Source organism: Perca fluviatilis, chromosome 9, assembly GCF_010015445.1.
Source record: "Perca fluviatilis chromosome 9, GENO_Pfluv_1.0, whole genome shotgun sequence".
NCBI lineage: Eukaryota > Metazoa > Chordata > Actinopteri > Perciformes > Percidae > Perca > Perca fluviatilis.
Window position 1 is genome coordinate 14,623,214 of NC_053120.1, and position 15,643 is coordinate 14,638,856.

The 15,643-nt window shown below is 43.2% G+C and overlaps 1 protein-coding gene across 1 annotated transcript; it reads left to right on the plus strand.

The window, feature by feature from the left end:
* Nucleotides 1–1,065: 1,065 nt before the first annotated feature.
* On the plus strand, nucleotides 1,066–13,841 carry abhd8b (abhydrolase domain containing 8b). The gene is made up of 5 exons (XM_039810178.1): nucleotides 1,066–1,530; nucleotides 5,316–6,122; nucleotides 7,090–7,260; nucleotides 7,860–8,076; nucleotides 13,214–13,841. Exons 2-5 carry the CDS (start codon nucleotides 5,326–5,328, stop codon nucleotides 13,496–13,498), a joined length of 1,470 nt encoding a protein of 489 aa, XP_039666112.1. The 5' UTR covers nucleotides 1,066–1,530; nucleotides 5,316–5,325; the 3' UTR covers nucleotides 13,499–13,841.
* Nucleotides 13,842–15,643: the final 1,802 nt, after the last annotated feature.

The window sequence follows — 15,643 nt, forward strand, 5'->3', positions numbered from 1 at the left end:
AACACATATTAGTATAATCAATTTGAAACTAAAAGGCATTGACAGGAATTGTTGCAGTTCAAGCTTGTGATTTTAGGTTTTACTTTAACATGGTTAAGGCTGCAACAACGCTTCTGTCCTTTTTATTAGAATGCATCTACTTTTCTGTTTCTTTTCTGATGTGTTTTATACAGGTATATTCTCTTTCCAACTATCTCACGCTACAACACAATAATAGTATTATCAATAGGCTAGTATATCCTGTTGTATGACCATCACAGTATAGAAAGGTAAGCTTTAAATTAACCTTACTTTGTTACAGCTGAAGGGAAAACAACATCATAATTGGCTCAATGGTTTGCTGGGTCTTGATTTCTGTAGTCTTCCTCACACCTCACTGGCACCTGCCTTCTGGACTCCCTACAAACAGTTACCTAGCAACAACAGCCATGGCAACTGCCACAGCACCAGCTCATGATACTGGTGACTGGGATGCTGATACGATGGAGGGAATCTTCTTTGCCATTGTGGAATATTTTCCAAAGGTAACTTGAGAAGATTTGCGTGAAACAGACATTTTAAAATATTGAAATAGTGACAAATAGGATGCCTTTCTCTTTGTTCTTTCCATGTCACAACCATTACAAAATCGATCTTGCAAAAATGTTTCAAACTTAGTAAATTAATGACAGTTTTCCAACATTAAAGTAATGAAAAAAACATGATGACAATATTTGGTACCAGATTAAACCAGACTTAACAGATTTAACAAACCAACCAAATTGAAATAGAGATAGTGACTTGCTGTAGCTAACTTGATCTCGTCCGGCTCGTTGTGGCCCTGATAGAGAAGAATGCCATCCCCACCCCACAAACTCTGGACCCATCTCAGCTCATAGGTAGGCCTATTACACATCTACACACTACATCGTGGAGCAAATAGATAATTGGTAGAATAGTGCATCGATTAATTCGTCACCTCAAGTAGCAGTTATGGCCAGAGGTATTGTAGTATAATGTAATATATAGTGAACTCAGAGAAAGATTATCTTTTATGGACAAGTTGCTTTCACATTTTTAATTTATTTTAAAAATCCATTACTTTATAATTCAATAAGACTACTCCTTACACCACATATAGAGCACATCATTATCCTCTCCCGTCACATAGCAGCAGGGGGGCAGCTCATCACATCCACAAGCTGAACCGGGTTGCAGTGGTTCAGTCGCACCGACACAGTGAAAGGAGACACATCCGGCGGAGCTCATACCGGTGCGTCTTCAAGCGCCGTCACCAATATTCCAACGTGGAAGTGGAGTGCTGGAACATGTTGATATTTTGGAGCTATACCTCAGTACCACAAAGAGAGATGTGCTGTCAGTCGGCTAACACTGGCCGCCATGTGGAGGCTACCTACAGGACAACAGAATCCAGATAAATTAGATTATTGGATTGACTGCAACAGATTACAGCTCTCGTCATTAGGCCTACTTCCTCGGTGCTTCATAAGAAAACTACATTATTTCACGCGAATAGTTGAAAATATAAAGGTAAGCATTTTTCTTTAATGGCATCTATTTCTCTTTGAACTTGTCTGTGTTGTTTTGTCATATTATACTTTATAGTGTAAATTATTGGCAACAGACAATACATCGCTGCATATGAAGTTGCGTTGCAGTTAACATAGACAAACGGGTTATTGAGTTATTTGAGTTTTGTCAAAAATATGCCATTTATCAATAGAGTAGGCCTAAGGGAAAATATTCTGGCACTTGCCTTATTATTATTAGTGAATAGATGGGGCCCATTCACCCTAAACACTAGGTAGCCTAAACAAGTTTTATTTTACCAAAATCTGCGACAAAGCTATTTTAGTAATGATGTTCCATGTGTGAACAGTTGTTTGGTTTTTTGCTCAAATTGGTATCAATTATGACCTGTTATATGAATCTGTGAGCTCGACGTTTTTGCTGAATGGCCACTATAACTGTCCAATTTGAACAACATGCACACATGACTGAACATTATTATTGAGTCAGAGCATTTGTCTTCATATAGCAAGCAACATATAGGGAGTGAGGTTATATTCATCTTCGGGTGTGCAATACACAGGACAGTTCTTTTTATGCTGAAACTATCCTGCAAAAATCCATAAGAAATATACATTTCAAAGATAAACAGCACTATTTATTGATTAAATCGTGGCATAAAACAGTAAGTAAGTGCAAAATGGATTAGGATTCATGTTCACATAATTTAGCAAGCCAGGGTCTATCAACAGTGAACCTACTGTAGTTGTTTTTAATCCCCCATGGGGACAGTCTCTGCTCTTTACTGGACATCAGTCACTGTGATTGTGTCTGACCTGCGTGGATCATTATATAACAGCCTCTAGCAGCCACTGTCAACAGAAGCCACTTAACAGTAGTAACCACAAGGGGAATCAAACTTGCTGCAGTTCTTCATCATACAGTACGATGTCCAAATGGAAGAGATCAAGCACAGAGAAGCAAACTCACATAATAATAAGACACAGCACTAGGATATTATTGAAGATAGCAGTGTTTTCTTTACGTATCATATTCTGTTCAATCAGTTAGGGATGCACTATTGTGACTGAGGTGGTCAGTTCCTTGGACCAGCTTTATAATTGGGGTGTAAAAGTCAAATTGTTGCCTTCACCTTTCCCTCATTACTGTCACGATTAGCCCATGGTCTAATGGGCAGGTATTCCCAGGTGTGATTTTGTGTTACGTTGCTTAAAAAGAGCACAGAAACAACCTCCTGTCTAGGCAGTCCCCAGTGCTGTACCAAATATGGTCTGGTTTGTAATGATGAGGCCTAATCGTTGCCAATACAGATATTTTTTGTGTATTCTACCAAACTGAATAAATTGTGATATGCAAGGAAGAATTGTGATAATACAAATGAGAATCAAATCAGCATGCACTTGCATCATGCACGATGCAGGCCATTTTCACAGCCTCAATTAAGACGAGAAGATTGGACAGATTGTATTACTAAATTGAAAAGTCTTTTGCTCAGTTATTTGCCAGCCCCTGATGTTTTCCTGCAAGCATGTCTTATGATGGAGCTAGTTTATATATATATTAAACTAGATTAGAGTGACAAGGGAGACTGCGACGAAAAAGAGCTAAGGACATGCATGGCAAGACAGAACTTTACCACACAACACCACCTCTGTATTTGGTTTTTATCAAAAACCATTGGTCTATTTTTAAGTTACTTCTAATATCTGAGGTGTATGAGTTGAATCTGGGGGTGATGGTGGATTTATGGGAGTTTTTATGTCTGTAAGGGTAGAAAAACGTAAATATATGTCTATACTTGTGTCAATGTTTGGGGTGAATGGACACTAAGAAACCGAACAGAAAAAAAGAATTGCTTATATCTCAGGTCACACCTTGTGTCTGGATAATGGATACCTTTTGATGTGAAGATATTATTAGTTGAATATGTCACCCTCAGTGACATCAAAATGACCTGCTCAGCTTCTGACAGTTGGTTGGCAAATAGCACTGTACAGCACTGCTGTTTGGATAAAGGATGTGCAAGTGTAAGCAGAAAGGGCATGAGAATAGCCAGCGAAGCAGGAATATTACATTGTGTCCATAATCCCCAGATGAAAGATGAAACAAAACAAACAGAAGGTAAAACTATCGCCGCACAGTGTCACTGTTTTCATCGAGAGAGGAGATGAACAGATTGTGTTGTGTGGACTTAGACCGAGAGACCGAGAGTATAATCCCCTCTAGCATGAAGGGGAGCAACAGGGAGGAAGGATAATGCCACAAGCAGAGAGACTTGCAGACCCTGATCGGCTGCTGTGCTTTGGCATTGGTAGATAATCAACTGATACCTAACACGTGCTGTTTATACTGTACTTGTACTGTGTATGAGACATTCATTCTTTGATTATTTACTTCTCTGATGGTTCGTGGTTTTAAATATTAAAACCTTACCTTTTTAACGTGCACATTTAGCATTTCTCCACATTATCATAAATGTAAGGGGTGTGTGCGTTTTCTCTATATGAGATTAATTTACACCAAAGTAATCTCCTTTAATATTTAATATAATTTAAAAAGATTGTTTACTGGGCCATACTACAAAAAAATTACCATTAATTACCTTTGGTTGTTTTGTGGATTGACAGACAGTATGGCAGTGTGCGCCGGTGCAGAGTGATCACATGGCGGACAGCTTTAACTCAGGGAGCTATTATTGGTCCGGTCTATTAATACCCCCAAAGTCTGCACCGAGGGACGATGCTGTTACGTCTGACAGAAAGTCTCAAGGGTTTTCAGTTGGAATTTAACACCAGATTGTAAAGGCACATCTTTGAATGGTGCATGTATTGTACGTTCCCAGATGCTCATTTAATGTAGAGATTTAAAGATGTCTGAAGTTAAGAAAACTTTTTAAAAATTGCACAACATAACACTGCAATAGAGTGATAATACAGCAATTTTGATGCTTTGGATGCTAATATTTGGGAGTTAGTAGAATACAATGTTATGACAACAATATACTGAGTGATGTTCTTTTAAAAAAAAAAGTGTATATAGTAAACATAAATGTGCAACTTATAGAACTTACAGTAGGTAGAAATACAGGTTAAACATCTAATCAGATGTGTTATCAAAGAATTAAAACAGAGGTATGTACAAAATGAACTTAATGATGATTCCACCATCTGCTCATTTTCTGCATATTAATCAATACACCAAAATTATAATTGCTGATGTGAATTTTTAAAACTCTACCGTTGTCTAATTTGCCATAGTATATGGAGTGTGTTTGTTTTACATTTTTACGGTTCTCTCTGTTGACTTCTCTCTTTTTTATCAAAATTTACGTCAATATAACTTGAATTCTTTTAATATATAGTACATTTGAACATCACAAGTTGTAAATAAGTATACTTTGATATTTTTATGTTTGTGATAAGCCAGTACTGGCCAATAATAACAGACCTTAGATGTATTTGTAAGAAGGGCTCCAATTGACAGAAAATACACTTCACCACTGAATGATGTTGATGTGTTGAGGGTGTTTATGTATTCAAACCTGATTCAAACTTAATGGTTAACAGAAATAGAGTTGATTAGTTAATCTAGATTGTTAGGCTTCACTTAAAGATATTTTACTAGTTTACCGACCTTTATAGTCTATATAAGTTGAATGGAGTACTTGCTTGTAAACATGTTCATTTTATAGTTTATGTACCTTTGGTTTTCTTTGACCTTGTTTCATTCATGTTTGCATGTGGTGCTGATTTATGTGTATTTTTATATGAATGTATTCCCTACAGACTGGCAGCCATGCTGACCAGCTTTATGGAGGGTCTTCTCTGCTGCCTGACCTCAAAGTCGTCCAACGTTGTTGTTCCTGTAGAAACCTCAGAACTAGCTGATGGCTATGAGTTTGTGGAGGTGAAACCAGGCCGCGTCCTGCGGGTTCGACATATCATCCCTGACCGGCAGGTGGTGGAGGAACCCACTGGGCAGGGTGGGAGTATCAGCTGCAAACGAAAGATCACAGTATATCGTAACGGACAGCTATTTATTGAGAACTTGGGTGACAGGGCGAGTGCAGAGCTGAAAAACTGCCAGAACGGGGAGACAGACCCAAACAGCATTGTAGAGGTTGAACTGACAGACTGTGGTAACTCCTCACCGCCCGCCACCATGCCTGAGGCCAGGTCTAAGTCTGTCACAGCTGGAACAGACGGATCAGCTGAAACAGGAGCAGAAAGAGAGGCACCTGCTGCTGGACAGACCGGCCAGTCGCAGCAACTCAGGAAGCGCAGGCGGAAGCCCAAGCGCACAGTGGTGATCGACTGTGAGAGGAAGATATCAGCCTGTAAAGGGACACATGCAGACGTGGCTCTGTTCTTCATCCATGGAGTGGGAGGCTCACTGGACATCTGGGGAAGCCAGTTGGACTACTTTTCCAAGCTGGGCTATGAGGTGATCACCCCAGACCTGGCAGGTCACGGAGCCAGCTCAGCACCGCACATAGCTGCTGCATACACTTTCTATGCCCTGGCTGAGGATATGAGACTTATCTTCAAGAGATATGCACGGAAGAGGAATATTCTCATAGGACATTCTTATGGGTAAAAGATCACATGATTACACAGCTAAATTGAAAGAGAGGATTTAGGGGACTCCAGGATATGCCAAAAATAGTTAAATATCACTATTAAAGTGAGAGAGTGAAAGACACTTAACTGTATCTGTTTCGTTGCCCATAATATTAAGTATGAGAAGCCCATGCAATATGAGCATGTTCTTATTTATAATATTGTGTAATTCCATCAATTTCAATATCAGTGAACTGGACATTGACATAGTTTTAGTTTATAGTTTTATGTTTATGTTTAATAGTTGCTTAATCATTTCGTTTATTTAATAAGCAAAAATGCCAAACATTTGCTGGTTTCAACTTCTCAAGTGCTTTTGCATTTGCTTTTCAGTTATAGGATATTTATGATTGTATTTGTATTGTACTGTAAAGTGAGACTCATCTCCTTTTACAAATGACTTTTTCTTATTGACTTTATAAGCAATAAGATGCACCAGTTCTCAATCCAATACATTCAGTGGATTTGCCATTGCAGCTGTATTTGGCACTGTATGGCTAATTAAGAAACTTTACATAGATATTGCTGTGTAACTGATACACTACGTTTTAGGGTTTATTTTTGTCTAAATTTTGTGCCACTTGTAGCCACAGTGGTTACAAGTGGTCTCTGGGAGATTTTAATGTGTAATTTTCCCTATAGACTGAAGAATTGATTGATTCATGTGATAAGTATATGACAGATGTGTTACTACCATACTCACTGTTTATTTTACAGTTGCAGCTATTCAATATTATAGTGTTACAGTGCTTTGATTTCTTCTGATGAATAAGTTTATATTAAATACGTACATTCTAAAATGCCAGAATTGTCATTCCCAATACACTTTTCAGATACAGTAGGCCTATATACATTCTAACTATACTAAAACAAACATAAGCATGTTTACCCTGGTTGTCCTAGCCTGTCCTATAACCAGCCTTCTGTTCTGCTCTCCTAGTGTGTCATTCTGTACCTTCCTGGCCCACGAGTATCCGGAACAGGTCCACAAGATGGTGATGATCAATGGAGGTGGTCCTACAGCTCTGGAGCCAAGCCTCTGCTCCATCTTCAACCTGCCCACCTGTGTGCTTCATTGCCTCTCGCCGCTGCTAGCCTGGAGCTTTCTTAAGTAAGACAGGCAGCAACACAACAGTAACAGTAACAATGTTACCAGTCAAAATGATTAATAAACATGTACTGTAATTGGTCTTCTATGCTATTTTATTTGCAGAATCTGGAGCAGAAGCTTAAATAACTGATTGTGATAGGGTGGTATGAAATACAATAGAATGTAACTTAAAGCTGCAGCAGATAGCTCTCATGGATTAACATTTATTTAGAAATAATGAAAATAAATAATCGCATTTGGAAGGCAAAAAGAAACAAAAACAATGAGCATCATAAACATGCAGTGGCATCAAGTCTGTAGTATGTGGAGACGTCTGAGGCTAACAGCATGGCTGTGTCCTGACCATCAGTTCAAATATCTTCAACCTCCCAAACTTACCTAGCAGCTGTTATCAAATGAACAAGAACTGTTCCAACTGAAATACCAAAACATTTATGTTGCTAGCTACGGTCAAGTGTGATATTAACGCTCATTCTACCTCCATGTGGCACTGTGTTGTGTTAATTTCAACCACAGTTTATTGTAATCAGAATACTGTTTTTTTTTTTTTTTAAGCCATTTGTAATTCAGGTGAATCTCCTTTGCTCTGCCCCCTACAGGGCTGGCTTTGCTCGGCAGGGTGCCAAGGAGAAGCAGCTGCTAAAAGATAACAACGCCTTCAATGTGTCGTCCTTTGTGCTGCGCGCCATGATGAGCGGGCAGTACTGGCCTGAGGGGGACGAGGTCTACCATGCTGAACTCACAGTGCCCATCCTGCTGGTTCACGGCATGCACGACAAGTTTGTCCCCATCGAAGAGGACCAACGCATGGCGGAGGTGAGTGGGCCTCTTCAACCCCCAAAGGCCTAAAAAACACTATTAAAAACACTGCTGTCATAGTGTGAGCCAAATGTTTGGTTAGAGTGAACTGAGAGAACCAGATGGTCAAAATTAGTCAAGTTTTTTTGTCCGGGTCATAAAAAATAACATCAAAATGAAACCTTAGATTTTATTTTCTGATGGTTTAGGCCATGAAGCACCATATCCTTTACACTTTGTCTGTTATATTTGTAGAATAATCTGGACCGTTTTGCCATTTCAGCCATAACCACAAATTTTACAAATTTTTCATTATTTTTGACCATTTTCTAAATTATAATACCTACCATAACATTTAAAAAAAAGATTTATACCATAATCAAACGAATGGAAAAAGCCTCTGGAGCAAAGGAAAATCAATATCATTTTTGTTTTTTTTTACATATCAACAATGGATCTTTTCCGTGAACCATCACCTTATCGTGGTGGAGAGGTTTGTGTGTCTCTGTGAACCTGAGGGCTGTGTTGTCTGGAGCTTTGTGCTCCTGGTAGGGTCTCCCAAGGCAAAGTGGTCTCAGGTGAGGGGCCAGACAAAGAATGGTTCAAAAACCCCAATGGAAAAACAAGGTAGAAATCGAGTGACCCTGCCCGGAGGAAGCCCGGGGCCCCCGTCTGGAGCCAGGCCCAGACGGCGCGGGCTCCGCCGGGCGCAGCCTGGGGCCGGTTTGCCACGGAGCCCGGCCGGGCACAGCCCGAACAAGCGCGTGGCTCCACATCTCCAGCCCATGGGCCCACCACCTGTGGGAGGAACCGCTGGGGGTGCGTGCCGCGCCACGGGTGGCAGTGAAGGTCAGGGGCCTCGACGGACCAGACCCGGCAGCAGACGCTGGCTCTGGGGACGTGGAACGTCACCTCTCTGTGGGGAAGGAGCCGGAATTGGTGCGTGAGGTGGAGCGCTACCGGTTAGATCTGGTGGGGCTTACCTCTATGCACAGTCTCGGTTCTGGAACCGCACTCCCTGGATAGGGTTGGACTCTTTTTTCTTCCCGAAGTTGCTCAGGGGGTGCGGCGCTGGGCGGTTGTGGGGATACTAACAGGCCCCCGCCGAGCGCCGCTACGTTGGAGTTTACCCGGTGGACGAGGGTGCGCCTCCCTACGCCTGCGGGTTGTGGGGGAAAACTCTGACTGTTGTTTGTGCATATGCACCAAACAGGAGTTCGGAGTATTCGGCCTTCTTAGCAGACCTTGAGTGGAGTCCTGCATGGGGCCGCAGTGGGGACTCCATTGTTCTGCTGGGGGACTTCAACGCACATGGGCAATGATGGAGACACCTGGAGAGGCGTGATTGGGAGGAACGGCCTCCCTGATCCAAACCAGAGTGGTTGTTTGTTGTTGGACTTCTGTGCAGTTATGGATTGTCTATAACGAACACCATGTTCGAACATAGGGATGCTCATAAGTGTACCTGGTACCAGAGCACCCTAGGCGAAGGTCAATGATCGATTTTATAATCGTTTCATCTGATCTGAGGCCGTATGTTTTGGACACTCTCGGGTGAAGAGAGGGCAGAGCTGTCAACCGATCACCATCTGGTGGTGAGTTGGGTCAGGGGTGGGGGAAGACTCTGGACAGACCTGGTAAGCCCAAACGTGTAGTGCGGGTAAATTGGGAACGTCTGGAGGAGGCCCTTGTCCAACGGACTTTCAACTCGCACCTCCGGGCGGAGCCTTTTCGTGCATCCCTGTGGAGGCTGGGGGCATTGAACCCGAAGGTACAATGTTCAAAGTTTCCATTGCTGAAGCTGCGGGCGAGCTGTGGTCTTAGGGTCTTAGGTGCCTCAAGGGCGGTAACCCGGAACACCGCGGGTGGACACCGGTGGTCAGGGAAGCCGTCCGACTGAAGAAGGAGTCTTTCCGGGATATGTTATCCCAGAGGACTCCGGAGGCAGTTCCAGGGTACCGAAGGGCCCGGAGGGCTGCAGCCTCTGGCGCGAAAGACGCCAAAGCAGCGGGTGTGGGAGAAGTTTGGAGAAGACATGGAGAAGGACTTTCGGTTGGCACCAAAGTGCTTCTGGAAAACTGTTCGCCACCTCAGGAGGGGAAGGGGAACCATCCAAGCTGTACAGTAAGGATGGGACACTGTTGACCTCAACTGAGGAGGTAATAGGGCGGTGGAAGGAGCATTTTGAGGAACTCCTGAATCACGCTTAATACGCCCTCTATGTTAGAGGCAGAGCTGGAGGATGACTGGGGATTGTCGTCGATTTCCGGGCGGAAGTCACTGATGTAGTCAAACAACTCCACAGTGGCAAAGCCCCCGGGATTGATGAGATCCGGTCCAGAAATGCTCAAGGCTCTGGGTGGGGAGGGGCTGTCCTGGTTGACACGTCTCTTCAACATTGCGTGGGAGTCTGGAACAGTGCCAAAGGAGTGGTAGAGGCCGGGTGGTGGTTCCCCTTTAAAAAAGGGGGACCAGAGGGTGTGTGCCAATTACAGGGATATCACACTTCTCAGCCTCCCTGGTAAAGTCTACTCCAAGGGTGCTGGAAAGGAGGGTTCGTTCGAGAGGCCAACCTCAGGTTGAGGAGGAACAACGCGGATTCCGTCCTGGTTGTGGAACACCGGACCAGCTCTTCACTCTCGCAAGGATCCTGGAGGGGGCCTGGGAGTATGCCCAACCGGTCTACATGTGTTTTGTGGATTTGGAGAAGGCGTAGGACCGGGTCCCCTGGGAGATACTGTGGGAGGTGCTGCGGGAGTATGGGGTGAGGGTGTTCTTTACTCAGGGCCATCCAATCTCTGTACCACCAAAGTGAGAGCTGTGTCCGGGTTCTCGGCAGTAAGTCGGACTCGTTCCGGTGAGGGTTGGCCTCCGCCAGGGCTGCGTTTGTCACCAATCCTGTTTGTAATATTTATGGACAGGATATCGGTGCGTAGTCGGGTGGGGAGGGGTTGCAGTTCTGTGGGCTGGGGATCTCATTGCTGCTTTTTGCAGATGATGTGGTCCTGATGGCATCATCGGCCTCGCGACCTTCAGCACTCACTGGATCGGTTCGCAGCCGTGTGAAGCGGTTGGGATGAGGATCAGCACCTCTAAATCGGAGGCATGGTTCTCAGCAGGAAACCGATGGAATGCCTTCTCCAGGTAGGGAATGAGTCCTTACCCAAGTGAAGGAGTTCAAGTACCTTGGGGTTTTGTTCGCAGTGAGGGGACAATGGAGCGGGAGATTGGTCGGAGAATCGGGTGAGCGGGTGCGGTATTACATTCCATCTATCGCACCGTTGTGACGAAAAGAGAGCTGAGCCAGAAGGCAAAGCTCTCGATCTACCGGTCAGTTTTTGTTCCTACCCTTACCTATGGTCATGAAGGCTGGGTCATGACCGAAAGAACGAGATCCAGGGTACAAGCGGCCGAAATGGGTTTCCTCAGGAGGGTGGCTGGCGTCTCCCTTAGAGATAGGGTGAGAAGCTCAGTCATCCGTGAGGAGCTCGGAGTAGAGCCGCTGCTCCTTTGCGTCGAAAGGAGCCAGTTGAGGTGGTTCGGGCATCTGGTAAGGATGCCCCCCGGGCCTCCCTAGGGAGGTGTTCCAGGCACGTCCAGCTGGGAGGAGGCCTCGGGGAAGACCCAGGACTAGGTGGAGGGATTATATCTCCAACCTGGCCTGGGAACGCCTCGGGATCCCCCAGTCGGAGCTGGTTAATGTTGCTCGGGAAAGGGAAGTTTGGGGTCCCCTGCTGGAGCTGCTCCCCCCGCGACCCAACACCGGATAAGCGGACGAAGATGGAGATGGAGATCAACAATGGATCACATAACTAGGTGTACTGTGAAACAGGTCATAGTGAAAACCCACAGAAAAGTACAACTTTACTCTGCAGCTTCCCTCAGCTCTATGGAGCATTTTAGCATCTGTTAGGTCATTTTTCTGGTTTTCTGGCCTGTTGTGGAGCAATCTCTCCATTCTCATCAATGTTGTGTCCAGAAGCAGCGGGCAGCTGTTTTCAGCTAACAAGCTGCGATAAACCCAATGTACACTACTATACATGCTCAGCACCAAACAGCAGAAGGACAAAATTAGCAACTTAGCTGGTGAACATAGTGGAGCATTTAGTGCTAAAGAGCCATATATTTCCCTGGAGACCAAAACTGAGCTAAAAAGAAAGAGATTAAATACCTGCGTCTGTTGGATGTGGAAATAGGCAAATGTTTGCAACAAGGTCGTCACAACTTAAATGGCGATACTGTACTGTATGTCAGTGTTGTGTTTACAGCTTGTTTCAGCAGACACCAGTGGCGTTTTTCCATTACATGGTACCTGCTCGACTCTACTCGCCTTTTTTGGTTTTCCATTACGAAAAAAAGTCCCTGGTACCTGCTAACAGGTACTTTTTTTAGTACCACCTCCGTCCAGGTTCCAAGCGAGCTGAGGCGATACCAAAAGGTCATGTGAAAACCTGCAGACTACTGATTGGTCAGTGAGAATCGTCAGTAATCACTGTGTCATCATTGCTAGAGACAGACGGGGGTGTCCTGAAACAAAACCGCCATTTTTAAATACCCAGCTGTGTTTTTTTTTGCTGCCTCCAGCTTCTTTTGAAACAAAATTTGTCTTCTGGCTGTGGCAACAGCCACATGCCGAGAGTGAAAAACAACACACCTTCGACGTTCTGTGTGTGTGTGTGTCGCGTTAGGTTACGGCAGTTTCCTGCGGCATCGCTACGACAACCAGCCACGCTCGCCTCAGGCATGAGCCGGTACTAAATCTGCTATGGAAAATGGAAGACGGGGCACAGCGGTCGAGTCGAGCCGAGTAGAGTAGAGTCAAGCAGGTACCATGTAATGGAAAAACGCCACAAGTGACCAAAAATTCGGTTATTGCAGGTTTAAGGTGTGCTTTGGTGTAAGACATTTGTATATAATGGGTTTAAACATTGCAACTAGCTACAACCAGCTGAGTGTCAGGGACCGTGAATTAATCTCTTCAGTGAACTCAACAATGTAACATGGTTGTCCGCCTCTTAATTATAGGAGCTCTACTCAAACTGCGCACTAACTTACAGCTTGATTTTTCCATCTCCATTGGTACCAGGCCAGTGCTTTGTCACAAAATACACTGTTTTGTTGAATCCAAAAAAAATTGCTTTTAACTTTCTGTCAGATCCTCCTAATGGGCTTCCTGAAGGTCCTGGAAGACGGCAGTCACATGGTCATGATGGAGTGTCCCGAGGCTGTCAACACACTCCTGCATGAGTTCATCCTCTGGCAGCCAGCCACCCCTCCACCGCCGAAGAAAGAGTCCAAAACACGTCCAGAAACTGCCAAAGTCCAATCTAACAACACCAAGGCAACATCTGACCCTTCCCAGGTCCGACCTGCAACTGCAAGGCAGACCTCATCAAACGGCAACACAGAAGAGAAACCAGACAGCAAGGCCAAGAAATGAGTGAAGATTAAAGCTGAAGCTTCCTTTGGTTTTTACACGATATCATGGCTGGCCATGCACTTTGTGGGTCTTGATTATCTGAGCTGGTTTTAACTAGTGAACCTGACGCTGAGCCAAACGAGCCAGTTTATCTGAAATGGTCCAGCTAAAGGTTGGACAGGTGAAGATGTGACACAATGCAGGGAAGTTAAGTTTGATTCCAGTTATGTCAGCTGCTGAGCTGAAAGACAGAGGAAGAAGGAGCTCCACCAGTGGACACTGGAGGTCCATTCCTCAGCTTCCACGCCTCAACATACAGCAGGGAAGATGTAGCTGTGCCTTGAAGTGGAGAGTGGGGATGCCAGGACAGCGAAAAAAAAAAAAAAAAAAAAAAAAAAAAGCCCGGGGGAAAAAAAAAAAAAAATTAACAATTGTTTAGTGGCAACATGATAAAATTTCGACTTTTGAAAAAAAAAACCCCCCCCCCCAAAAACACAATTCCCCCTTCTTTTTTTCCCCCCCGATTTTTTAAAAACACCCCCCCCCAAATATGTAACAGGTGCGTTGAAAAAAAGGAGAAAGGTGCATTAAAAAGGAGGGGGGGGGGGTTCTCATTGTTTACCAAAATGTGGAGAATAAAAGCTAAACGAATGGTTTGTTTGAAACATGCTCCTGGTAGACTACCTATTACGCTGCCCTACGTAAAGCAGCAACAAAGACTTATGGAAACTAGCTGGATGATAAATTAGCCAAATGTATTTGTCTACTTGAGGTTTAATGACAAATCTTGACACGCTGAGCTGGCTGCTAAATGTCTTTCTGTGTGTCGGGCGATGTTTTGTGTCTCAGTTCTCCAATTGCACATATTCATACATGTCAAAATGGCACTGAAAACAAACGGGAAGACATTTCTAAGAGGGGAACCAGAATATATGTTTGCACAATGCATTAGAAGAAGCCTCACCTACGACTCACCTTAGTTATGAGCTGCTTCTGGTATTTAACAGAAAAAGGTGTTTTGTGAGTGACTGAGCTGTGACTTGTGAAGCTGAACAAGCGAAGAATGATCAAGTACTGATAAAGACAGAAGTGAAAGTATATTTGCTGCTTCCTAGAATTCAGGGAAGTGTGTGTTCAGTGAAGTGTGTCCTGTTTAATGTAGCAAAAGTTGACGATCAGCAATGAATCATATAAACAGAATGGGCCAAAGACTTTGCACAAATCACTTGTATGAAATGTTAAATCAATAATAGGAAGGCTTTAATTGAGATGCATCAGGGAAGTGCAAAAACCACTACAGTGTGTTTGATGCCATTTCAAAATATCCAACTATTATTAATCATTACTGCAGCATTTTAAATAATTGAAATCATTACTATGACAATAAGTGACTAAAAGTTACTGACATACTATGTCATCATATTAGAAAGCACTTGTTTGAATCGTTCTACTATTTCCTGCAAAATTCCATCGTGTATGCAGCTGTTTAATATATTGTAATTATTTCGAATTTTTTTTTCTTCGTTTTTTAGGATAGACAGACTGTCTGTGCTAGAATACTTGAATGAATGAATTATTGTTAATACATATCAGGCATTATTTCCTACCAAAACTATGCTATTCTGCAGTGTTGTTTTTACCATGACAAGTAAAGTTAAGCTCTAATATGATAGCATTATATTAGTATAAAACTGTAATTTGACACATCTTTGACACAAGTATTGTTGATGTCCGCATTGACTGAATCAATTCATCACAACACTGTGTCTATTTAACATCTGTGCTGTAACTCCACAGGCAGACAGCCGGCATAAGGAAGCTATTACATCCTGTAACATCCTGTAATAATTTGAGTCTGTTATAACATAAGCCGACATTTTCTCAGTGCTGCATGTGTTGAGGTATTTATAACGTTCACAAACCTCTGAGCCTCTTCCATCGAATCAGAGGTGTGAAGAAGCACAGGTTTTCTCTTTGATTCAACAGAATTTGATAATTTTTATAAATAGATTATTTTTATACAATGTATTTTTTTTTATTTGTGAGGGTTATTTAGATATTTAAAAAAAATTGTAGCAGGGAATTCACTGAATCAGTTGAAGATACAGCTCTGATCAGAGAATCAGAGAAATGTGACAGATTTGTATCAAAGAACTCAAGCTCACA